General features: G+C 44.0%; 2 protein-coding genes across 13 annotated transcripts in view; both read right to left on the reverse strand.

Annotated features, from left to right (window-relative positions):
• LOC106573269 (UPF0606 protein KIAA1549) overlaps positions 1–3,307 on the reverse strand; it is an 86,803-nt gene extending 83,496 nt beyond the window's left edge. For all 6 annotated transcript variants that reach the window (XM_045697015.1, XM_045697016.1, XM_045697017.1 and 3 more), the window contains exons 1-2: positions 3,112–3,307; positions 1,418–1,709 (exon numbers count right to left, since the gene is read on the reverse strand). In XM_045697015.1, the coding sequence (XP_045552971.1) occupies positions 1,418–1,550 (133 nt within the window). In that variant the 5' untranslated portion in view covers positions 1,551–1,709; positions 3,112–3,307. The remainder of the gene's footprint in view (positions 1–1,417; positions 1,710–3,111) is intronic.
• A 1,016-nt stretch (positions 3,308–4,323) lies between these two features.
• Positions 4,324–25,654, reverse strand: part of LOC106573173 (homeodomain-interacting protein kinase 2) — a 107,626-nt gene continuing 86,295 nt past the window's right edge. For 2 of the 7 annotated variants that reach the window (XM_014147900.2, XM_014147897.2), the window contains exons 6-16: positions 23,777–23,955; positions 23,438–23,600; positions 20,000–20,222; positions 18,870–18,991; positions 15,774–15,904; positions 14,529–14,720; positions 12,346–12,684; positions 11,561–11,832; positions 11,101–11,276; positions 10,511–10,990; positions 4,324–10,098 (exon numbers count right to left, since the gene is read on the reverse strand). In XM_014147900.2, the coding sequence (XP_014003375.1) occupies positions 10,060–10,098; positions 10,511–10,990; positions 11,101–11,276; positions 11,561–11,832; positions 12,346–12,684; positions 14,529–14,720; positions 15,774–15,904; positions 18,870–18,991; positions 20,000–20,222; positions 23,438–23,600; positions 23,777–23,955 (2,316 nt within the window). In that variant the 3' untranslated portion in view covers positions 4,324–10,059. Of the gene's footprint in view, positions 10,991–11,100; positions 11,277–11,560; positions 11,833–12,345; positions 12,685–14,528; positions 14,721–15,773; positions 15,905–18,869; positions 18,992–19,999; positions 20,223–23,437; positions 23,601–23,776; positions 23,956–25,654 lie in introns of all 7 variants that reach the window. The other 5 variants (XM_014147899.2, XM_045697020.1, XM_014147903.2 and 2 more) reach the window with 5 other exon arrangements.

A 25,654-nucleotide genomic window follows, 5' to 3' on the forward strand; every position in this document is an offset into this window, starting at 1 on the left:
TGTTCTCATACCTGTATAGTAATGCTGTAATTACTAATAGTAACAATATTGTATTAGCCTAGATATAGATACATTATGAAAAAAGGGCAATATAGAAGAGTGAGTCAAGCCAAACAGGCCAGTAAAACGCCTGTCACTCTTTTTGTTAGGCATTGACAATAGCGCCATTAAAATATGAGTGTGCACTATCTATCTCTGAATGACTCTTGTGTGTGACACCCACTTAAGAATGCAACTGCCTGATTCAGACCATAATGTGACTACAAACAGAAGTGGCCGTGTCCTACTCCTCTTGTTACTCAGCACAATCAGAACAATGTCCCCATGTTCACAATTGCTTTTCTGTTTCAGTGCTTTCAGAAAGTATTCAGACCCATTTACATTTTTTCCCACATTTTGTTACGTTACAGCCTTATTCTAAAATGGATGAAATTATTTTTTCCCCTCATGAATCTACTGTGTGTACCCCATAATGACACATTTTTGGAAATTATAATTGTTATTTATATAAGTATTTACTATGAGACTCGAAATTGAGCTCAGGTGCATCCTGTTTCCATTGATCATCCTTGAGATGTTTCTACAACTTGATTGGAGTCCACCTGTGGTAAATTCAATTGATTGGACATGATTTGGAAAGGCACACAACTGTCTATATATGGTCCCACAGTTGACAGCGCACGTCAGAACAAAAACCAAACAATGAGGTTGAAGGAATTGTCCGTAGAGCTCTGAGACAGGATTGTGCCGAGGCACAGATCTGGGGAAGGGTACCAAAACATTTATGCAGCATTGAAGGTCCCCAAAAACACACTGGCCTCCATCATTCTTAATTGGTAGAAGTTTGGAACCACCAAGACTCTTCCTAGAGCTGGTTGCCTGGCCAAACTGAGCAATTGGGGGAGAAGGGCCTTGGTCAGGGAGGTGACCAAGAACCTGATGGTCACTCTGACAGAGCTCCAGAGTTCCTCTGTAGAGATGGGAGAACCTTCCAGAATAATTTCCGAATGCAATGTAATGTGATTTTTCCCCAACTGTGAGTAGGCTATTGTCAATATGGCTAACACAATGAAAGGTTATTCAACTAAGGGTATTTCACTGACATTTTTACTTAGCATTCCATAGCATTTCCCGCCTGTTGATTTGCCACCTGTTTGTTACCAGGCATAGGCTACTTGCTCGTCCTATGTGAAGTTATCAAACATTAATATAACTTTACATGGAAAGTAACATGCTATGTGTGTAATAAGACACAGTAGATGGCTCCCTATAGTTAAGAGTGACTTGCCATCCTCATATGACCTTCAAAACCCATTGAAATGGGGCTGTTACATCATGACTGTATAGGTTTGTTACATGACATCAACGCAGTACAAATTGGTGGTAAATGCTGTCGGTGAGAGGTGTGCCTGCTTACCTGCTGCAGGTGAAGCTGCTGTGGTCATCGTAACCAACACGATCAGCCCCAGGACCGCTGCACCAAAGCCTTGAATGCGCAGCAAGGTCTTGGGAATCACCACTGAACCCATAGAGAAGCTTAAACCCTCCATTGCATGGAAGTCAGGGCATTTTGTCCACTTATGAAGAGAATAATCATCCCAGTATATACCGCAAACTTGAGAATGCAGGTCTTGCTTGTGTGAGCTCCCTCAATGTGCCCCTTCTTCCATATTATCTATCTGCTTTTGGTAACAGAAGGGTGATTTAAGCTGTGTGCAAAAAGAAACAACTATATCAGAGAAATGCAATACATTATGTGAGCATAGACAGATGTCCGTCTGTCTACCAATCTGAGGACATAAAGCAAATAATATAGGCAATAAATACGCAGGCCAAAAAATATGAACACACACAATACAGAAAGACAACACACATTAGGCTAAAACTTTCTGTTTATCTAAAAATCACTCACTCTTAAATGACCCTGAACTGATGTTGTGCTAGGCTGGACGCAGGCATGCTAGCTAGGTCAACCCTGGCTGGGGGGGAAAAGAGTTCAGCTGCCTAGTTATGTCCTTTGTTCTCTCCTGGGTTAAGCTTTTATATTGGGGACTTGCACTTGCAAATCATTAAGACACTCATCTGCAATAACAGGCCAGGCACTTGGCAAAGGTGATGTAAAAGCAAATTAGGGATTAGCTACAGTAAATTGAAAAGTGTGGGGGAATTTAGCCGCACGTGCCAAAACCAGTTACAATATAACATAATTGTGAATATGTGTCTGACTGGCAGCACTAGTAAATACTAATATTCTTCTTATTTACTAGTTCAGTTGCTTGGATTCAATAGCTGGAATTGTAAGAGTTGTTGCCCTTCTCCCTTTCTCTGTGATTGTCATTCTAATGGAATCCAGAAAGAACAAAACCCTGTCCATCAAAATGTGCAAATTTATGGGCAAAGACACAAAACATCCACATCAAATGAAATATTTTTCTTGACCAAATAACATGGAAACCCACTTTTTGTGCAGTATTAATTTACCATCCTTACAAACCACTTAATGTCAATGTACTTTTGTGTATTGTACATAGGCTGGACATCTAGGGTACCTGTTGACTTTCTATCACCATGAAAAAAAACAATGCACAATACACTAATTGAGTAATTTCACAAAAGTAGTGCACCGGACCTTTACTAGTCCTGTATTAGCTGACTGATATAGACTACAGGATTTTGTTTTTCTTCTGCTCTCTCAGTCAAAAATCGCAGCACCCCCACCCACAAACTACTTCCCTCGGCTATGCCTAACGGGTCTCAATTGGAGATTATTGTCGTTCAGTACTAACGTTAGCTAGCTAGCCTGCTGCCTGGCTGGCTGGCTGTCTCGTCATGAGGTTGTCTCCTTATCCTCCGTCATATCCCAAACCGTTTCCTAAATACCACTTGAAATATCTTATGATTAAATAAAACAAGTTATACTTTGTTTTTCTCATAAACAATATTGAGTCAATATTCAACAACTGAAACAAACCACGGACATGTTTTAAACAGTTAAACTAGCTAGCTAGTTTGGTAGGGCTCGGTGATAAAATAGATAACCGGAATCCTGTGCCCATCTATCCCATGCATTTACTACGTCCCAATCAGACATCGCAGAGCACATCCTCTTACCAAAACGGAGCTTCACGTTCTGTTTCTCTTTGTCTGGACGTTTTCATATCCATAAAAACAACAACAATGAAACCGGAATAGCTAGCTAAATACCACTTGAAATAGCTAGCAGGTTAGTTTAAGATCAAGGGAAAATATAATTTTCCTTCCCGTTTTCTTTAGACATCTCTCGCTCTCACAGTGACCACTCGTCATGAGGATTGCAATAACTCCTCCCCCTGAACCCTTATTAGACATCTATTTTGTCCGGTCCCACGGTCATTGGCTGCAGGGGCAGTCCTTCAAATAGGTCATTAGGTTGTCCAATTCAATGGTCCTATTGGGTTGTCCATCTCTGTCGGCGTCTGTGGTTTCACGGCAACGATGCACCGAAGCCCTTGAGCGATCTGTATGGGATCAAATGAACTGGGCAGACAGAAACAGACTGAAGGATAAATTATGAACTATATCATACAGAAAATGTTGAACTTTTATTTTCCTTAAAGCATTGTGAGGGAAGGTAAGAGCGTCTGCTAAATTACTCAAATGTAAATATATACAATACATTATTTTCCCTACCTCAAATATTTGTTCGCTAAATCAATAGACAGACCACTTATAGGCTGGGATATTGTGATTTTATAATAAACCGCGCATGTCAACAAATATAGACAAGACTATTAAACACTTTGATTTAAATATGCAAATAGTGGAAAAAACTGATTTGACCATAATGAAGTAGCACAACAATAAAATATGGTTAATCGTTGCCATCTAGTGGCATAAAATGTTCAGTAGAACATTTACATCAAGGATGGATTTGAAACTGAGCTCAGTCTGGCGACTGTACCTCTGATACAGAATCAATCTACAGAGCTAGTTAAATATTTTCTAGGGTTATAGAGTTTCTAGGGTAAAGTTGATTGTACCCACTGAACTACAACAACAAAAAATACAGAGACATTTGGCACAAAACAGATCAACGGATGAAATGAGTGATTCATTCATGTATTTGACTCCAATTGCAGTGAAACGTCAACCATCAACTAATTGGACTTCACCTTCAGTGCGGTGTCTTTCAGGTTTCTTCAGGTGCACATCCTTTTGTCTGTCAAAACCATCCATCAATGCGCCACGTTGATAAACTGTATGTATTGCATTACATTTTATCACCCCCCCCCACACACACACACACCAGATAAAAAATGATAATTCTATGACACAGGAGACTGGTGCCGTGACTTAACAGTTTAATGTAAATCCAAGACAAAGTGTGATTACATTTCTACACATATACAATATGCATATGTGAGCATACAAATTCTCATGAATAACTCGATTCACCTCGGAGACCGAAGAAATGATCAAAAGTGACAGTGAATAACAAGCTAGAACATAGTTCACCACAACGCCAGCCCCTTCTCACCCTACAGTTAGTAAAGAGGACAATTAAAATCACTTTTTTTTTTCTATGACAAAGTTGTCGGTTAAAAGCCTCCTGTAAATATACAATGCTATCATTAGTTTTTCGAAGCCTATTATAAATTCACTCAATTTTTCTACAACGAAAATGATTAAGAGAAGCACACAACATCTTAAATGGTAACACAAGCGCTTAAAAGCCAATTACTCAACTTGTTAGGAGTTTAATGAATCATTCTTCTTATTCTCATTATTATATTTAAACATTCTATAAAGCCAGTAAAATATCCATTCTCATAACATATTCAGTAATATTAGTCTAAGGAACAGGGTACATAGAACGATACATGAACAGATTGAAACAAGGAGTCAACAAACACTTCTCAAAAAAATCCCTGATAAACGTAAATGAGAGACAATTAACAAAGAAGTATACTAGGAAATACTGCAGCACACAATAGCCTGAACGACAACTTATGAGATTTGAACATCATTAACAAACCATATTGCAATGGTCACACAACGGGGTCAAGGTTTGATGCTTTTTAGGTCTTGAGACTTTGTACAAAAATGTCGATTTTTACCCATTTCATTGTGAATGCTGTTGTGCAAGTACAAAATCGAAATCACGATCAAGATGACTGCAAAATGGCTACAGTATGACAGTTACAGGGGTTTACTGCTACGTCTCATCTCTTGTACCGCTGTCAACTGTGGAGAAATAAGGTTTGTGTTGGGCTTTATCTATGGGAATTCATTAGGCAAGAACCCATCCTCTGAAGGACTTTACTACAATGCTTATTTCCAATTTGAGCTGGAAAGAACTAGGTAAAGAATAAACTTTCTAAACCAAATTGTTTCAAACTGTTAGTCCATAATCAAAAATTAGACCTCTAACATGTCTTTAGCAAGAGTTGAGAAGGAAAAAAATGTAATAAAATACATTTTGGTTCTCAAGTACATGTGTACAAAAACTGGCCAAATGATAACACTTGACCCATTCCATTACAGACAGCATCAAACCCTTAACCAATTCAGCCTGAATCCCCAAAGATAAAAACAATGAAGGAGGTGATTCCCTTGACAAACACACAAACACATACAGACCAACTCTCATACAGAAGGGCGTTAAGAATGTGTTGTTACTGGTTTATGGAGTTTCTATCATGTATATAACCTAAATCATCCTAAAATAAGTACTTTTCCCACCTCCCTACTTCTTTGGGAGAATGTGCTATGCAAAGCTCCAATGAAATGATCGCAAAATGTTTCAAAGTGGTGTAGCAGTTGTAAGATTCTTATTCTCATCTAGTAAGGTGTTAAAATGATTCAAGTCACTTCAGATGGGTTTGGCCTGAGAAGACTAACTGGAAATGTGTGCCATGCCTTCAGGAATGTTTCGCAATATTTCAAACAAAGCTCCAGGAAGAGTACTCGCAAACACACTGTGGGAAAAGTTGGAAGCTGAGCACTTCTTGTGTAGCGAGAGTATTTCAAGAACAAAAGCTGTAAAAATACCAGGCTTCACAAAGAGGCCGCTTTACACAGCTCTCTTTCATTGAAACCACATCTTAAAGCTCTGATGATATCGTTAAGTTATTTGGAAGGCAGTATTCTAACATTGAAATGGCTACAGTAGCAGGGTAGAGACAATGTTTAAAAGTAAAGCAACTTCATTACCACAAGAATTTCTTGACACTCTAAAGAAGCACATTTTGGTAATTGTAAGGTCACTGGATCTATGTTGATGCTCACATTTCTGATGAATATTTTCCTTAATAAAAACACATAACGCATGTTAAACAAAGTAGTACGATACTAACATATTTTACACATTCAAATACATGTTCTCATTCAAAATATAGCAAGTCCGTTGAAAAAAAATTGAGTGTAAGATTCAAAGGGCTTCTCGTAATTTGCTAAATTTAGATTATACATGAAAAAAAAATAGAATGAAATCGAATATATCATATTTGAAAACCCCATGTCGGAATAAAAATGTTGACTTTTTCAAATGAATTTATGCTGAGTCAAGTTGTTTTTGCTGGAATCACAGACTTATTGCATCTTGCATGGCAACAAATAATGTAGAAATCAAATCTTTACTTTAACTAATGGTCACTCAAGCAGAAATATTTAAAGCATTTCAGATGAAGCAGGTCACATATTACATTCATTTTGTGCTAGTGACCATTATTTTAAAGGTATTATTGGTATTTTTTTTTATTCATTTCACTCTATAGGTCATTTCATGGCACACTAACTTATAACATGTTTTTGTTTTTAAAAAATTCATTTGCTTACAACATTAATAAAGCTAAAATACAACTTTAACAACGTAAAAAACACTTATATAAAACAATTCAAAGAAGTTAAGAGGATTCCATTTTTACATTTAGGGGGCAACAAGCGACAGATATCAAATAATACAATGTTCAAATCATAGATGCTTTAGAATGGTGGACTGCAATTGACAGTAAACTCCTTCAAAATAGCTCAACCATAAGCAGATATTGTGGCAACTCTAATCACTCATATGTGTGTGTTGTGCACATACTGTATGTATTTTTACAGTACTATATGTGCACATCTCACTTGTCATTTGGGGACTTTTCTTTTTTCCCACCAAAGAAATTCAACATGATGATGTACAGTACAAACACAAACAATCCCCAATGTGGTCTGGCAATAACTTCTGGTCTAAACATGTACCTTTAATGCCAGACCACATTGGGGATTGTTTGTGTTTGTACTGTACATCATCATGTTGAATTTCTTTGGTGGGAAAAAAGAAAAGTCCCCAAATGACAAGTGAGCAGAGAGCTATAGGGGCTGTTGGGTGTGCAGTATGGATGTCGGATTCTCTCTGCAGTGGAATGTTTCAGTAGTCTACCTCTTTATGGAGGCGCCAAACTCACGTGTGGAAAAGCATCTCCCTTATGTGTGTGCTTAGGCCCACAGGCCTTATGGAAATGAACAAAAACGTACAAAGGTACAACACAGAACAGAAAGAAAATGATGTAACCAGCAATGTATACCTACTGCACGGTATCTCTACACCACATCTTTGACTGCCAAGAACCCAAGGCTTGCATGGTGGAGCCGGTTGGAGGGAGCGCGGTGGCATATTGGTGAAGTACCAAGATGCTGTTGTTTTAGGTTTGGTTTGAGGAGCAAACCTGGGTCTGACACACTCAAGCCTCAATTACCTACAGTACCTATAAGGGCCCCAATGGATTATCATCAACTTTACAACCTTATTATTGTCAACGGTGCCTGAACACTTTACACAGGTATACACACCCTCCTAGGAATACTTAACATCAACGTACAGCAACTCCCAGTTACAAATCAAAATAGAAATGAGCTTAATAACAAATCATCAAAACACTTGATTGCAACTATCTGTAAAATAACACAATATATACTGTACCTACAGCCATTTCAAAAGTTCAATAGTAACATAAAAATAAAACAATCACTTCAAATGCAAGTACTATGGCATGATATGAAGGGATAAGGGGAAGGCTCTTCCTAAAACCACAAGCAGTTCTGATGTGCCCACTTAATGAGGACAGTATAACATATAACAGAGAGATTAATCATATATCATTGGCTAAGACAGATAAAACGGATGTTAAATTAAGTAGCAAACACATAGAAGCAATAGGCCAATCCGTTCTCTTACTACATATCTGGTATCCCTTTCTGGTGGTGTGGTGCCTGTGAACACATTCCAAAGACAAAACAGAGATAGTGTTAAACAAATGAAGCCCATTTCATAGGAAGACCTTCCAGGTGTACACTGTAGCATTTCTGTTCCGTTCCAGTCTCTCCCTCTCTGCTGAGAGGTGCTACACAACCCTCAGAGCAGAAAAGACTAAATCACTTCCATTTATCTTTGCAAGACAACAACAACAACACAACAACTTGTATCAGAGTTAGGTGTGCATTCATGTAGCCCCTGTAACTCCTACCCACTGTTCCTACCAACCTGCTCAGTGCCAACATGCTATTCTTTTAGTCCAAGTAACATGAGGAATGCCACCCTACCACTCTGCCATCCTCAGTTCCAACCCAAATCTTTCTAGTAGCCCCTCACTTACTCAGATCTGGGTTTAAATACTATTAGAAATCATTTCAAACACTTTAGCTGGGCTTGATTGAGTTTGCCTGACGCAATGGAAGTAATACTTGCTAAACTGCAAACATAGCCCATCTGGCAATCCAGGCAGGCTAAAACAAATGTTCAAAGTATTTGAAAGATTTCAAATATTATTTGAGTCCAGGTCTGACTCCTACCCAGCAACCCCTCTCACCAGCCCTCAATACTCTGCTTCCCCACTGCAACCAACCAGACTCTCTCTCACTGGCCTTCTCAGGATCTCAGCCATAGCAACCACAACTTCCCATCAGGCCTTTGCTATTTTTTTGTCGAACTCTGGACTCTTGTCACCCTCGCCCTATGTTGAACTCATCACATACATGTTTTTGACAGTCACATTCTTGTATTTCTGCATTTTACCCCAAAATGGATCCTTGTGCTAATACTTCTCTGTTCTATCATTCCTCTGAACCAATTCCTTGTGTGATATAAAAACAAAGTAACACATCTCAAACTTAAGCCATCGTATGTATGGATATCACGGTGATAAAGGCTTATACTGTACACATATTAACATTAATATCCAGCACACAACGTAACGAGGATTGATCTAACGACTTTGGTTCAGTACCCTAAGCAAGTTAAACTCATGCACACTTAACAAAAAAGCCAAAGGTCAGGCAAATATGAACTCTGACCTCTGAACTCTGTAGTATACTGTCATAAGGATAGGAAACAGAGCTAGGGGCTAAGCCTACACCTGGAAGAGAAATCAAAACTGCCCCGACAATAACATGTCAAACCAAGGAACCAGTTCCAGCTAGTCTGTTAGTTCTCAAGGTTCCAGCGACATAAACTGTGTCGTTATATCTGTAAGGCACTACAAGGGAACAATGGTCAAACCTAAGACTGCGGAGGATTCAGAGAATTATAGCACAAAGGTGCAAGAGGACGTGGACTACACACACATGGCTGACAGTAGCACACGCACACACAGATAATCACGTTGTACATGCCTATGTTATTAGAACCACTTTGTGCAATCACATTGAAAAAAGAGGAACAAATCAATTCTATTGGTATCAGAAAAAGCTCTTGATAAAAGAATCTGGGTGCAGACTGCTACATTCTAAAAACAGGGCCCGGCTAAGACTCCTATACCTATAACATAAGTCTCCTCAAAAAGGTGAGAACGAAAAATCGAAGGGAAAATAGCTATAAATACATTAGAATGTTTTTTTTGTCTTTCGTTGGTTATATTTCCAGAAGACTCCTGACTCCGGTTGTCTGTTGGAGAAGGAGGGGTGCTTTGTTCTCTCTCCCACACCTTGAATGATTTGGAAATGTTTAAGACATTTCAAGGCCATCGTTATTTTTTTAATTCTTTGAAGAGCAGCAGGTTTCCGTATTTCACCTTCATTCCCAAATCCTCATGGGAATTCTCACATTGGGAATTCCAACATCCAGAGAGGGACCCCCAACTCAAGAGAAGAAAACAAAACAAAACAAAAAGCCGTGTTAGAAGAACAGAAACCCTCCATCTCTCTCAAATGCCTGTCACGAAGACCTCGCTGTAAAAGAATGAGAAAAATAAAATGAAACCAAGAGAGAAAACAAAGCAAAACTGGCCCTTTTGGAGAAAAAAAATTCACCCCTCCTTTCCCTTAGAGGGGCTGTGTGTTTCCCTTTTCCTCTCTGTCGTTATATCTTCAAGTTAAATGTGACAGTTTCATAAAGGATGCATGTCTCTCTATCTCTCTGTCCGCGTGGAGTAGGGATAGGGAGGGAGGACATGGGGTGAGCAGCATCAGTAGTGCTGGGGTCGGGCGGGGGGGGGGGGTTCTGGGTCTCCAGTGTGTTGGCTTGGCTCTAGAGGTAAGGGTACTGGTTCACCTTGGTGGGGCTCAGTGGGTATCCAGTGTAGACAGTGGAGGCAGGCGAGGCGCTGATGTACGTCTGGTGGGTAAACTGGGCCTGGTACTGGCTGTGGTGCAGGGTGGGTGAGGGCAGCACGCCGTGCCCCATGCTGACAGGCACCTGGTGGACGATGCCCGGTGTGTGGTATGTGGCATGTTGGACCGTGTGGCGGGCCGAGCCCTGAGTTGCCACCAGGTGGGCCACGGTGCCTGTGGAGCCCAGGGCGACGGGCGCGGCGGTGTAGGTGTAGAGGTGAGGCTGGCCGGGCAGGTGGGTGGCAGCCAGGTGGGTGGCAGACAGGTGGGTGGCAGCCAGGTGGGTGTGCACGTTGGCAGTGTGAGAGGGGCTGTTGTGGTGCTGGAAGGAGTAGGGGGCCTGGGCTGCGATGGTTGGGGTGATGTAAGCCTGCTGGCGCCGGTGGCCTCCGTTCCTCTCAGCTACCATGTGCTGCTGGGCCTTGAGAGGGAGAGACACGAGGATGGAGTCAGTGCAATCCAAATTCTAGTCTGTCAGAGACAAACTTTCCACACGGTAAATGATACGAGGTAATTTAGATGGGTTCTTACTTGGCTCTCTCTCCATACCTGGCTGAGATTGAGAGGCTGCTGCTGCTGGAAGGGGTGTGGCCCCGAGCGCTGCTGTCGGTAAGCCATGCCCCCTGAAAGGTGGTTGTTGCCAGACATCATGCCCACGCCGTTGGAGGTTTTGAACTTATACGCCGAATTCTGATGATTCATTGCATCTGAAGGGTAAATGGGACAAGGTAAAGAGGTCAATCCAGGTCAAGAAAATAACACATGAGTGCAGTATACAAACACAAAACACCCAACTGTTGACCAAGGTAGCAACAGTAACCAATGGGGCGGGACTTAGCGAATGGGTAAACTGGAGTACCGACAATGATAATAATGATCATATTCAACTCAAATAAAAAGCTCTCTCTACAGTATATAGTATTTCCTATACTCTAGATCAGTATCGACCATCCCTCCTTGTCTACATGGGTGTGTGGATCTGTGTAGGTACCTGTGTAGATATCTGTGTAGATACCTGGCATCAGGCGCTCACACTCGCTCAGCACCTCGCTGGACTGGCTCTTCAGAGGGGGGATGATGATGGTGCGGGGGTTGTTGCCGTTGCTGTAGTTGTCCAGCAAGGTGGTCTTGGAGTCATGGTAACCGTTGTTGTTGGCCAGCCTGGACTCTACCGCATAGGGACTGTTGTTACTGGACAGGTCCGAGTCAGGGGAGTCGTGTACCGTCACACAGCTGATGACGTTCTTCCTATGCTTGGACAAGCTGCAAGGAGGAGGAGGCACTCTATTTAATGCTACATATAGTACTCATCAGCCTACTAACCTACTGACCAATGTTTGTGTCGATTCCATAATAACTTGTGAATTCAGATCAATTCACTGATAAATGCACTTATGCCGAACATGTCCAATCTTATTACAGAATTCTATCAAACATATTTTATAAAGCCCTTTTTACATCAGCAGATGTCACAAAGTGCTAAACAGAAACCCAGCCTAAAACCACAAACAGCAAGCAATGCAGATGTAGAAGCACGGTGGCTAGGAAAAACTCTAGAAAGGCCAGAACCTAGGAAGAAACCTAGAGAGGAACCAGGCACTGAGGGTTGGCCAGTCCACTTCTGGTTGTGCCGGGTGGAATTGTCTGGAACTGAAACGAAATCAAACCCAACTCTGTCAGTAATGACACTAAACATGGCCTCCTGTTTTGTATTAAACCCTGGCTCCCAGATCTCTGCAGGCGTGTAATGTCTGCCCCAAAATGGCTGACTTGTACCTGGTATGGTTGGTGTTGCTCTGCTTGTGATCATCCTCCTCGTCCGTGTCACTGCTGATGGTGATTATACTGACAGCGGGGCTGGGTGTATCAGGGATGATGATGGTCTGACGCGGCCTGTTGTGGTGCTGGTGGTGGTCCTGGGTGGTGCTGGAAGCCTGCTCTGCTTCGCCCGCTCCCCACCCTCCGCAACCCTGTGGGGGTCCACAGCCGGAGCTGGAGGAGGGGGCGTGGTTCTGGAGCACAGCACAGCGTGGAGGGGTGTTCTCCTTCACCCGCTTGGAGCGCTGTGGGGACAGTACCGCCTGGGAGGAGGACACCTCGTATGCAGACACGTTCCTGCCGGGAGAGAGAGGAGAGGGGGATGAGTCATTATTAGGTTAACAACTACTGCATACTACATACTATATACTTCTTACACATGTAAAAGGTCCTGTGTATGTACATAATAACAATACTTAAGATACTGGCCAGGCAAGGGTCAGCAGAATATTAGCATTTCTTAAGTTTCACTTTCGTCTTCGCGTGGTGAAAGCGCCCTTGTGTTCTGATTGGTTGAAGGTTGAAAGTCAGCAGCACCGGTCAACTGCAGGTGATGGCCAGTCACTGACTGTTTTGTGTTCAGACCTAAAGAGGTCCTAGTTGTGTAGGGGGTCCTAGTTGTGTAGGAGGTCCTAGTTGAGAAAACGAGTTGTGTAGGGGGTCCTAGTTGTGTAGGAGGTCCTAGTTGAGAAAACGAGTTGTGTAGGAGGTCCTAGTTGTGTAGGAGGTCCTAGTTATGTAGAAGGTCCTAGTTGTGTAGGAGATCCTAGTTATGTAGAAGGTCCTAGTTGTGTAGGAGATCCTAATTGTGTAGGAGGTCCTAGTTGTGTAGGAGGTCCTAGTTGTGTAGGAGGTCCTAGTTGTGTAGAAGGTCCTAGTTGTGTAGGAGATCCTAATTGTGTAGGAGGTCCTAGTTATGTAGAAGGTCCTAGTTGTGTAGGAGGTCCTAGTTGTGTAGGAGGTCCTAGTTGTGTAGAAGGTCCTAGTTGTGTAGGAGATCCTAATTGTGTAGGAGGTCCTAGTTATGTAGAAGGTCCTAGTTGTGTAGGAGATCCTAGTTGTGTAGGAGGTCCTAGTTGTGTAGGAGGTCCTAGTTATGTAGAAGGTCCTAGTTGTGTAGGAGATCCTAGTTGTGTAGGAGGTCCTAGTTGTGTAGGAGGTCCTAGTTGTGTAGAAGGTCCTAGTTGTGTAGGAGATCCTAGTTATGTAGAAGGTCCTAGTTGTGTAGGAGGTCCTAGTTATGTAGAAGGTCCTAGTTGTGTAGGAGATCCTAGTTATGTAGAAGGTCCTAGTTGTGTAGGAGATCCTAGTTGTGTAGGAGATCCTAGTTGTGTAGGAGATCCTATTTGTGTAGGAGGTCCTAGTTGTGTAGGAGGTCCTAGTTGTGTAGGAGATCCTAGTTGTGTAGGAGATCCTAGTTGAGAAAACGAGTTGTGTAGTAGGTCCTAGTTGTGTAGGAGGTCCTAGTTGTGTAGGAGGTCCTAGTTGTGTAGGAGGTCCTAGTTGTGTAGTAGGAGGTCCTAGTTGTGTAGGAGATCCTAGTTGTGTAGGAGATCCTAGTTGAGAAAACGAGTTGTGTAGTAGGTCCTAGTTGTGTAGGAGGTCCTAGTTGTGCAGGAGGTCCTAGTTGTGCAGGAGGTCCTAGTTGTGCAGGAGGTCCTAGTTGTGTAGGAGGTCCTAGTTGTGTAGGAGATCCTAGTTGTGCAGGAGGTCCTAGTTGTGTAAGAGGTCCTAGTTGTGTAGGAGATCCTAGTTATGTAGAAGGTCCTAGTTGTGTAGGAGGTCCTAGTTGTGTAGGAGGTCCTAGTTATGTAGAAGGTCCTAGTTGTGTAGGAGATCCTAGTTGTGCAGGAGGTCCTAGTTGTGTAGGAGGTCCTAGTTGTGTAGGAGGTCCTAGTTGTGTAGGAGGTCCTAGTTGTGTAGGAGGTCCTAGTTGTGTAGGAGATCCTAGTTGTGTAGGAGGTCCTAGTTGTGTAGGAGGTCCTAGTTGTGTAGGAGATCCTAGTTGTGCAGGAGATCCTAGTTGTGAAGGAGGTCCTAGTTGTGTAGGAGATCCTAGTTTTGTAGGAGATCCTAGTTGTGTAGGAGATCCTAGTTGTGTAGGAGATCCTAGTTGTGTAGGAGATCCTACTTGTGCTTACCTGGCAGTCATCTGATACTGCTTGGTCTTTTTGGAAGAAGAGTTGTTGTTATTGGTCAACGGTTGCCTCATCACATGGGCCACGCCCACATTGAGAGGCTGGTTCTGGTTGGATGGTAGGGTGACGTGGCCAGTCAGCAGCGCCGGCTGTTGCATGATGGGATTGTAATGGCCGCTGTGCTGGTGAGAATTCCTGGAACACAACATATGTGTCATCACTACTCGGAACCTGTATTTTATGTGTATGTGTTTAAGTTTAAACACTGTCATGGTGAACTTGCCCGATTTTAATCTCTAAGCACATATCTATAACAGCACATACTGCTTCATTTCCCAGAGGAGCCTGTGGGTGGCAGCAGTCACCGCATGAGACAGAGGGGAGAAAAGAGAGCGGAAGAGAGGGGAGGGCATGGGGAGCTGACACCAGAAGCTGTAGAGGGATAGCTCTGCAGAGAAGTGTGACACTTTCACAATCATCTTTGTGAGGACAATGGAGCTGTGGGCGGTGAGAGAGGGAAAGAGAGAGAGAGAGAGAGAGAGAGAGAGAGAGAAAGGGGGGGGCTAGAGAGAGACGTGTCTGGCCACCACCCTGTCCTTAGACGGCGCTGCTAAATTACACACGCAAACACACTCATATACCTGCATCCTGCTTATCTTCCTGCAGGCACCATCCATCTAACATGTGATCCATGTGACACGCCGTGCCTGGGATGATGTCCTTTTATGTGCATACATCTCATCTCCCTGAGGTAAATGTGCCCTTATAAAAGCCTCGCTGTTCACTTCTAGACTGTGATTCATGGCAGCCCTCTGAGTGCCTGTCACAAGGCCATGCTCCTCTGTCAATCAGGACACTGCTGTGCTGATCCTCTCTGCACTTTGTATACATCCGAACCGTTGCTGTCTACCAGGCTTTTATACACAGTTGGTCAATGAAACTAGCCTGGAATCCAAAAGCGATAAGCTCTGTCTCATCATGGTGAAATGGAGGATAGAAAATTGGATTGCAGGCTACAATGAAACTGCTCTACCTTCACTTACAGATATGCCAGGCTTATACTGTTAGTATGGGAGACCAAGTCTAATCTTTCATGACTATTCTGGTCCTGTAGGATTCGATCGATTGATTTGTTATGGTAGTGTCTTGCATCTTTTCAGATGCCCAGCCCACATGTGCTTATAAGACACTGGATTGCCAAAAAGTATCCAATTTACAGTGTGCAACATAAAGAGGAGGCCTCTTTACCTCCAGTTAGCCAGGGGCTGTGAGGCCATCATGGAGTCTGGGATGACGGTGGCGTGCTGGACCGAGGTGTGGGTAAGCTGCTGCCAGGCCGGGGGTAGGAGTATCTGCTGGGTGCCACTGGGCCAGGCCTGCTAGGGGGAGAGACGGGGGGAGACAGGGGAGAGAGGAAGGAAGAGAATAAGAAGAATTCTGGACAGCCACAGAATGAAATAGAACACCATTTCCATTCTATCGTATCTCTAATTAACCCTGCGCTTCAACCATGTGAGGTATACTTAAGCAATAAGGCCAGAGGGGGTGTGGTATATGGCCAATATACCACGGCTAAGGGCTGTACTTAGGCACGCCACAACTTGGAGTGCCTGGACACAGCCCTTAGCTGTGGTATATTGGCCATATATCACAAACCCCCGAGGTGCCTTATTGCTATTATAACCTGGTTAACAATGTAATTAGAGCAGTTTTGTCCACCAAGTTTAAACACTCAGTTTATAATCAGTCTTAGGTAGGAAGAACACATCCTAAAAAATGTGTTGTTTTATCTCCCATTGTTTTAATTCCAGAGATTAAAGCAACAGGGAAAACAAGAGAGAATAATTGAATGCGCTAAAGTGTAACAAAAGATAAGGAATCCCTGTAAAAACACAAAACAGCCAAAAGGTTTGCAGATACAAGCAGAACAACTGGCCAGTGTCTGGCTATTTAAACAAAGCCAGTTGAATTCTCTGGCCACAGCACACATCAACAGAGCATAGATAGGACTTTGGATGTTTGATAAAGTTGTGTTGCCTCTCCCCTCCTGGTCCCTGTGTGTGTGCTGAAGTGTTTGGCATTATCCGAATCAGTTCCGCTTTTAATTCAATTCACATTGTTGCTGTGAAAGGACCTGCTTTGTATTACTGGTGCAACACGCAGAGAGTTTCCAGGCATAATAAGCCACGAGTCGAGTATGTGTGTGTGTGTGAGTGTGTCTGCAGCCCTAATAGTTTAATGCAGCTCTATTGATTAGCACTTTAATGTGGGGTTCTAATGAATTGTTCCTTTATTAGCATTTGCACATTCTATTTACCTCGGCAGCATCGGTACATGTTGCAGCACACAGCACAGCACAGAGCACAAAGCACTCAATACTTAGGCCTACATCTGGGCTGGGCTCATACAGAGTGCAAAGCATACATCTCCAGGTCTATTCTTCTGGTGTCGTCCGCATTTCTTGGCACAATGTAACTGTTATACTCTCCTGTTAAAGAATGATTGTAAGGTTGAACAGCGTATGACCGCTAGCTTGTGGGAGTGGAATTGTTTTGTCTGAGGTAAGTAGGGAGAGATGATTAACTTCAAACAAAAACAGTCCATGGGTGAAGGGGGAGGGAGGCATCTTTAGGTCAACAAAACATGACCGGGCTGTGGATGGATAAAGGACACAGGCACAGCCAATGGAAAAGCATGAAAACCCGTCCAATAGAAGACAACCTAAGCCACTCGCAGACTCCCTTTACATATCACATGGTTAAATTCACATCTCAAGTCCTTTTATCAACATGCCAGAACCCATTAAGAACCACTAATACTTCCATCGCCTTCTCTCCACCCCTCTATCTCTTCATCCATCCTGCTCACTCCATTCCTGGCAGTATGCATTCCTCTCTCGCCGGGCGTCTGTGTTGTGTAATCGGCCTGTCTGCCCCTAACCCGGTTAAGAGGCCCTTTTCTTCCCAGGCCCATCGCCCCAGCAGCAGCGGTGCTAGCAAGTTCCCCGCCTCCCAACAACAACCTCCTCTCCCCGAGGAAAAAAAACCTTTGTCACCTTAGGGCCCTGAAAGCCCTGGCTCTCACTCCCCAATTGTTTCCAAATTTTCTGCATTCCTGATCCAGATAAAGGTCCTGCCTGGCTGCCTGCCTGGGGCCCTCCTCCACAGCTCCACCACCCAGCCTCAGCTCTGCTCTACAGACACCCAGGGAGATTGAGCCCAACCTGGGCCGAGGGGGGCTGCGGCTGCAGAAAGGCCTGAAGGCTAAACCCACCCACACCCACTAGAGACCTCCCAGAGCAAAGGGAATGAGGGATTTAGATCCAGTACTTCCACGTATTGGATGTGCTACTGGTCTGTATAAACGGCATGCTTTGTACTGTAGAATTGAATATACTGTGAAATATTTTATGAAAGCTTCTTTTGAGGCAGTCTTTCAGAATGAATGCTATAAATTAAGTTAATGCTATAGGGTATAGGGTGACCTTTGTAGCCTTTTGGAGTTGAGCGAACCCCTCAAAACCCTCAAGCGTTTCCTAATCTGTCCCTCTCTTCTGAGGCCTATAATTCCAGAGCGCCTGACTTGGAAGCAGCCCTAAAGCTAATCATCATTTGGAATCTGACAGATTAGTCTTCTACACAGCACAGAGACCCTCGCTAGTTGGCTACTGCATGATTAACAAGAGATAAGGGAACCCTTCTCACTCCTAGGACTTTAAAGCGCTTATGGAAATTTCCAGAAACCAGAGGGGGAGGTGGCCTACTGCTCCACTTTACTACTTTATAGTCTATTGTAGGAATAATGCATGGGTATGCATGTTCCTTCAAACGACTGTACATTAGCTGGTAAACCTACTACAGCTCCACTGCTAAGGCTTTTAGTGAGAACTCTGAACGCGAACAAACAAATTCTCCCTCTTGTTCATCAAACCATGGCAGCCTCTTCCTCCAGGAGAAAGGGAGGGTGGGAGGACACTAGAAACAGGGTTTAACTCACTCAGGCAAAGCAGCTACCAGCAGGGGCAAAAGGATCACAAGAACACACAGACTGACTCCCTGCCTTGATCAAAGGCTAGCCTGTTACACTGATGTAGGTAAAGGATACAGAGGTACGGCCTGACATTTCCAAAGTAGCTTTCATCAACAAAAGCATACAAAAGACCCTTTTAGCCATATGTGTGTTTAGGGAGACACTCATGTCTCCCAGTAAATAGAATAGGTTCAGTGTATTGTGCACCCCAGGGAAACAAAGATGAGCTATCATTATGAGTTCAGAGATGCAATTAAGAGACTATATGTGGGCCCCCTGATCTCCACGACGACGGGCCGCGTCACTACTCCCTACCTGTGTCAACAGGCCTGGCTGGATCTGCAGCGGCTGAGCGCCAGGGGCCTGCGTCACTATAGGAACGGCGTTCTCCATCCGCACTGAGTAGCCTGTGTGCTTGGACGGGGAAGCCTGCAGCCCTGAGGACACACACAACAACATAGATGAGATCAACAACAACAACAATACTCTACGTGTCACACAAAAAGGCTTGCTCCCTGGAAGAAACAATGACGGCAAAATTGTTAAAGAAAAAATATTCATTTCAAAACAGTTTTTTAGTTTATAGTGATACTGTACTCAATTACTGATTCAGCTTGAAAACATTAAGTTAGTAATGGCAACATATATTATATCTATATAACCCTTGGTTGAGTGGAGCAAACAGGAAATGGAAATTCTTATCTGAAGAATGTTTCTTTCAGTCTTAACCTCACAAACAGAGGTTAGACCAGAGCGATGGTTCAAAAGCATCAATCATAGATAAATGCATTTTTATATGACTAATTAGCTCATAAATGTATCACAGCATATCTCTTAAACATGAAGACTGCCGTTGCCTTGGGGGGTCAGTGGAAGTCACAGAACAAAAGGTCTACACTGCCAGTGGTGTGCAGTGCCTGCTCACAGCTTGATAAGCCCTTCTCCCTTCAGGAGAAAAACAAAACTCCCTGGTGCCAGACAGTGCTGATCTAGTCTACTGAAACTGACTGAGCCTTTGACAGGCAGTGTTTGAAATAGGTGCCGGTACTCATTTTGGGTGCCGGTACTGTTTATATTTACTTTTGAGGTAATATTCCATAAGACGAATAGGAGCTCCAGCAGTAGAACATTTGAGGTGCCGGTACTCAGCTCCAGTGAGCTCCTGCCCAAGTAAAGCACTGTTGGCTATAGAGAGGCTTATAGAGGCTATTTTAATTCACTCATTTAGCATTTATGTATACAGGTAATCCTGTTGCAATCTTTTATCTTTCTGATGCTTTTTCAAAGTTAACCTGTTCCAAGAAGGCGGCAAACAATCCATCGTTACAGACACCTAACCACTGATACAGGACCAATGCTTAAGGTTAAGCTCTGGGATAGAGAAAGCTGATCCTAGATCTGTGGCCTTTTTACACAGCATACACTGTGTTGGCTTAATCTCTTACCTTGGAAGCCTGGTGGACAGACGATGAGGGCCTGCTGGAAGGGGTCAGGCCGGGCAGGACAGAGCTGAGGGGCCCCGGGCTGCAGGGGCATGCTCCTTTGGGCCACGGCAGCCACGGAGGCCGCGGACGGCTGGTAGAGTGCAGATGGGTAGTTTAGTATGGAGACTTCGGGGTTGGCAAGGGAAAGGGTGGCACTGGTGGTGGAGGGAGCTAGGTTGGTGGCCTAAAGGAACAATGGGAGCGAAACAAAAAGCCATGAGGAAAGGCTGGGTGGTGGTGGTAAGCTCAAAAGGTTCTGAAGGTTGGTGGGTTGCGGGGGGATACTATCATAACTCATCGCAACATAAAATATCTGTAATTTATTTATTATGCGTTAGATGTCTTAATGGTACATTGGTAATGCATTCAAACAGAGGGCAAAATTAGGGCATTGTAATATCTCTCCGAATATTATAAATATCAGTGGGATATTTCTCAGACTGTGTTCCGACAGCTTTAATGTACTGTACATGCTGCATTTCAGTGAAGAGTGAGAACCCAGAGAAAGAGAGAATCAATGTGACAAATCACTTCCATCACCAACCTATTATTTGACAGTGCTGTAATTACTGTACATAAACAGTACATTGAGCCACAGAGGATTATCTGTCTATACTGTACATGTACATACACACATACTGTTAGAGCTGCCACAAGTATGCATGTCAATGGAGATTCTCTCAATGTATTGTGTACACAACTAAATATCCACATACATGTACATACACACTCAGAGGCTTTAATGAAGCACTATAGGAACCACACAGAAACACTCTGATCTGGGTTGTATTCATAAGGCACCAAACAGATGAAACTGGACTGAAACAAAGAGCTGGTCCAATAAGAAACACTTGTTTTTGTTTTCCGTTGTAAAACGTTTTGCTGCATTTTGCTACAGTGAGCCTAATGAATAAAACCCAGGTTAGAGGAGACTGTGATATAGAGACGAGACAAAAAGACAAATCCTTTCTCCTCCCAGTGTCTTTGTCCTCCCTCTGGCTAGACAACAATATGTCTCAACGGACCCAAATAATCCTGGACCCAGTACTCAAGACACGCAATTATCTCTGTGAAGGGTCAACATTGAAAGAGCCAACTGGATTCCTAAGTGACAGAATCGAGGCTTATGCAATGCTCTTAAAATGCAAATGTTGCCAAAGTCTAATAATGAGCAGAGTAGTTGCTGGGCAAACTGACATTTTGTCTCTCGGCTTCACTATCTTGACTCCACATCTCTATCCTTGAGCAGACATATTTCAAAGACGTCAGGCACTTGCTAATTGCGTGAACTGCTGTAAACCTGGGTCGTATTCATTAGGGCATACCGTAACAAAACGGTTTGCAACGGACAACGAAAGCGAGGGTTCTTAATAGACAAGTTCAGGTAGTCCCTCCCTGTTTTAGTCTGTTTTCTTCTGTTTGGTGCCTAATCAATATGACCTTGGACATGGGGAGATCATCAATGAGGCCTAAGTAAGGCTTAAAGATAGCTTTGATAGGAACAAATGCTTTTAAAGACACCCAGTTCGCTCAGGTCTTAACTCAAACACTATTTGTTCGACAACACCCAGATTAATTAGCGTCTTTTCATTAAGCCTGAGTGGTTGAAAATTCAGAGACGGCATGTTCATTTTTCATTTTGCACATCTTAGCAAGCTCGATGAGCACCGGGGGAGAGGAGTTAATCAATATGCAAGTGTGGCATTCATCATACACAACACAGAGAGAGCCTGCAAATAAAAACCTCAAAGACATTTCAATGTTCTCCGGCTAAATAAATCACTTACTTAGCGCTGCTCATACCACACAGAACCAAGTTGCTCTGATGGCGAAGTAGAAAAATGAGCGTTAAGCTATTTGTTACAGCGCAGCCTAGGTTTTACCTCGTTCTACACAGAGTGGGTTCTGCGCCTGTCAATATGTTTAGTGATAAAGAACACTGTTTGCCAGAAAAAAACGAGAGCTGCAAATCTAATTCAGCACAAACTGAAAAATGTAAGTATGCAGCCATTTCATGATTCCAGCAGAAGCAAAAAGTCAGCAGTTTAGAGTCACATACACCCCACAAAGCCCTACGTGCTGAAGCTCCAAAGGCAAAATGAAGAGAAACAGGAGGAGGAGAGGAGGAAGAGGAGGAAGCCCGCTGGTGGGATTTTGAAGGCCTGAAAAGCGCTAAACTGCAAGCCAAGCAGGAAGTGTAAGTTTGTCATGTATCTCTTCAGCAGTTTGTGACAGTCCCCAATGAGCCTGAGGCACAGACAGACACCTAGCTTGGCAGTCTTGGCCTTAATATGCTCATTTAGCATTCTACTATAGGGAGTGTTTTCTTGCAAATGGTCAATGCATTGCTTTCAAATAAAGAGATATGGGCTGATTGTGCGTACTGTGCTGTGTAAAGTGTTAGCCTGAAAAAACACACTAACCAAGACATCTAGCGGTTGCCCGGCAAACAGGACGTCCTGAGGATATTAGGTGACGTTCCCATTAGGTCCCTTAAGGGTTTCAGCGCAATGTTATCCCTCTGGTGTTCCGAGAACGTTCTAAGAACATTGTGTGATAGTCCCAAGGGAACGTTCTCTGGGGGACCTTTGTCTACTTCCCTGTAAGTTCCCAGGACGTCACTGAGGACCATGTAAGGACCTTATTAGGACGTTCTCAGGAGCATTCCACCTGCGTTTTTTATTGAAAGTCAACAGTGTTCTTTTTTGCTTCAGTAGTGACCAGCGGCGTAAAACTATAGTTTTCCTTCACTCAAAATAAATCAGTGCAAAACATTTGTCAAAAATAGCTTCATTTTAATCAGAAAAGTGTAACGCTATTTGGCTAGCAGCCACACATAATTAAATTAGCTTACAAGGTCTTTTTTGCTAAAATAATGCATGGCCATCAAATTTCTAATGTTTATCGTAGAAAGAATTTCGCCAGCTACATTTCCTAATGTTTTGATGAAGTCAATGTTGCAGGGACAAACTGGGGACTAGACAAAACCTCCAGGGGACCATGACAGAATGTCCCAAAGAACATCGAGAGAAAAAAACACCTCGGGACAAACCGGGAACTAGATAAAACTTCCAGGGGACCACGACAGAACGTCTCAAAGAATGTCCTCTGGGACGTCCCCGGGACCAGCCGGGAACTAGACGAAACCCCCCAGGGGACCATGACACAATGTCCTGACGACTTTAACAGACCATTTCGTTACATCCCGGGGACGTCCTAATGACACATTGTTTGCAGCGTGTATTGCACACGGGTAGTAGTGCATACGCTTCATTACTGCATTAGCTTGCTACATGTCCTGGTTATGGATAGTGCTGGTCACCACCGACAGTAGCTGAAGTTGTATGAATTGTGAGGAGTATGTGAAGTAAAATCATCCACACTGTGTATGGTAGGTACCTGGCTGTGCACAGTGTTGAGCTGGTTGTTGAAGGTCATGGTGAGGTTGGTAGAGGTGCTGGGGGCCACGTGGGTGATGAAAGGGGTCTTGCTCTGGTTGACCGTGTCGTACATGCCCACACGACGCTTACAGATGTCCATGTTCTGGAAGCAGGACTTGACACTGGAGTGAGAGAGGGGGAGGGAAAGAGGGAGAGAGAGAGAGAGAGAGAGAGAGGTGAGTATGAGCCTGTCCCATTATCATTCAGTTCAGTTACTAGGCTACTTTTTGCCCAGTTATCTTTTCGCTATCTAACTATCTCCATGAGATACAGGGTGGAATCTCTAGAATAGACGCACTGTGTGCTGTGGGGGAGGAGGTGGGTCATGGTTACGAAGGGATGATTGAGGGTCTCAATGGGGGTGATCCTTTTGTCCGCGTCGATTGTCAGCATCTTGGTCAACAAGTCGATGAACTCTCTCCTGTCTGCCTTCTCCGCGAGCATGTCACTACCCTCCAGATCTGTCGTCATATTCACCTGCAGACAGACAACATACAGAATAAGCATTAGCGATTAGCATTTCAGAGGGACATTTTCAGACCTTAAAGGGGCAATCTGCAGTTCAAACAATAACAAAGCCTGACCCAAACACTGATATGGTAAATAGCTGAAGGATGGGGCTGGAGAAATGTAACCACTCTTAAATTCATAGACAGAGTTATGGATGCAAGGACTGACCATCAAAATTACATTTTTAAACCATATTTTGAGGCTATAGAGTGTTTGTTTACAATCACTTTGTAGATAAACAAAGGAGTAAAACAAGCTCATATTTGGGTAAGATGGGGTAAGATAATTTAACTAAGCTCATAAGTTTAACTAAGCTTATAAGTTATAGTCTTCAAGAATCAATGGGTATATATCATACATTTAAAAGTCAAAAAATGGATGTAGCAATCTCAGATTTCCCCTGACCTTAAAGTGTTTATTGAGGCTGTGTCTGAAATGGCACCCTATTCTGTATATAGTGCATTACTTTCGGCACCCTATTCTGTATTTAGTACATTACTTTCGGCACCCTATTCTGTATATAGTGCGCTACTTTTGACTAGAGCCCAATGGGAATACTGTGCCATTTCAGAGGCAGCCTGTACTTTTGCTGCGAACGACAGGAAAAACACTGCTGCCTTTCCCATGGATAGAACTATTTATAAACACACATGAAGGCTTCATCAGTTAGGGTGTCAACATCAGTGTCACAGCGCATAGTGATACCCTTGCACCTTACTGACATTACAAACATTTACACTGGTATTCATAGAAAAGAGCGGAGCCGCTTCAAAACTCCACTGGCGCCGTCGCTGAGATTTTTATCTACTGCTGAGAAGAAAAATAAACGAAGAATTAACCCGATATGTGTTGCCGTTTGCTTATTAAAAGAGGGTAAGGGGGAGGTAGAGGGGGAGGTAGAGCCAGGTAGAGGCTGAGGGGGAGGTAAAGGCTGAGGCAGAGGGGGAGAGGAGGAGGGGGAGGTAGAGGTTGAGGCAGAGGGGGAGGTAGAGGGGGAGGTAAAGCCTGAGGCAGAGGGGGAGAGGAGGAGGGGGAGGTAGAGGCTGAGGCAGAGGGGGAGGTAGAGGGGGAGGTAGAGGTTGAGGCAGAGGGGGAGGTAGAGACTGAGGCAGAGGTAGAGGCTGAGGCAGAGGGGGAGAGGAGGAGGGGGAGGTAGAGGCTGAGGCAGAGGGGGAGGTAGAGGGGAGGTAGAGGATGAGGCAGAGGGGGAGGTAGAGGCTGGGGCAGAGGTAGAGGAGGAGGGGGAGGTAGAGGCTGAGGGGGGGAGGTAGAGGAGGAGATAGAGGCTGAGGCAGAGGGGGAGGTAGAGGCTGGGGCAGAGGGGGAGGTAGAGGGGGAGGTAGAGGATGAGGCAGAGGTAGAGGAGGAGGTAGAGCCTGAGGCAGAGGGGGGAAAGGAGGAGGGGGGAGGTAGAGGCTGAGGCAGAGGGGGAGGTAGAGGAGGAGGGGGAGGTAGAGGCTGAGGCAGAGGGGGAGGTAGAGGTAGAGTCAGAGGGGGAGGTAGAGGCTGGGGCAGAGGGGGAAAGGAGGAGGGGGAGGTAGAGGCTGATGCAGAGCGGGAGGTAGAGGAGGAGGGGGGAGGTAGAGCCTGAGGCAGAGGGGGAAAGGAGGAGGGGGAGGTAGAGGCTGAGGCAGAGGGGGAGGTGGAGGCTGGGGCAGAGGGGAGG

The sequence above is a fragment of the Salmo salar genome, chromosome ssa16 (assembly GCF_905237065.1).
Source record: "Salmo salar chromosome ssa16, Ssal_v3.1, whole genome shotgun sequence".
Taxonomy (NCBI): domain Eukaryota; kingdom Metazoa; phylum Chordata; class Actinopteri; order Salmoniformes; family Salmonidae; genus Salmo; species Salmo salar.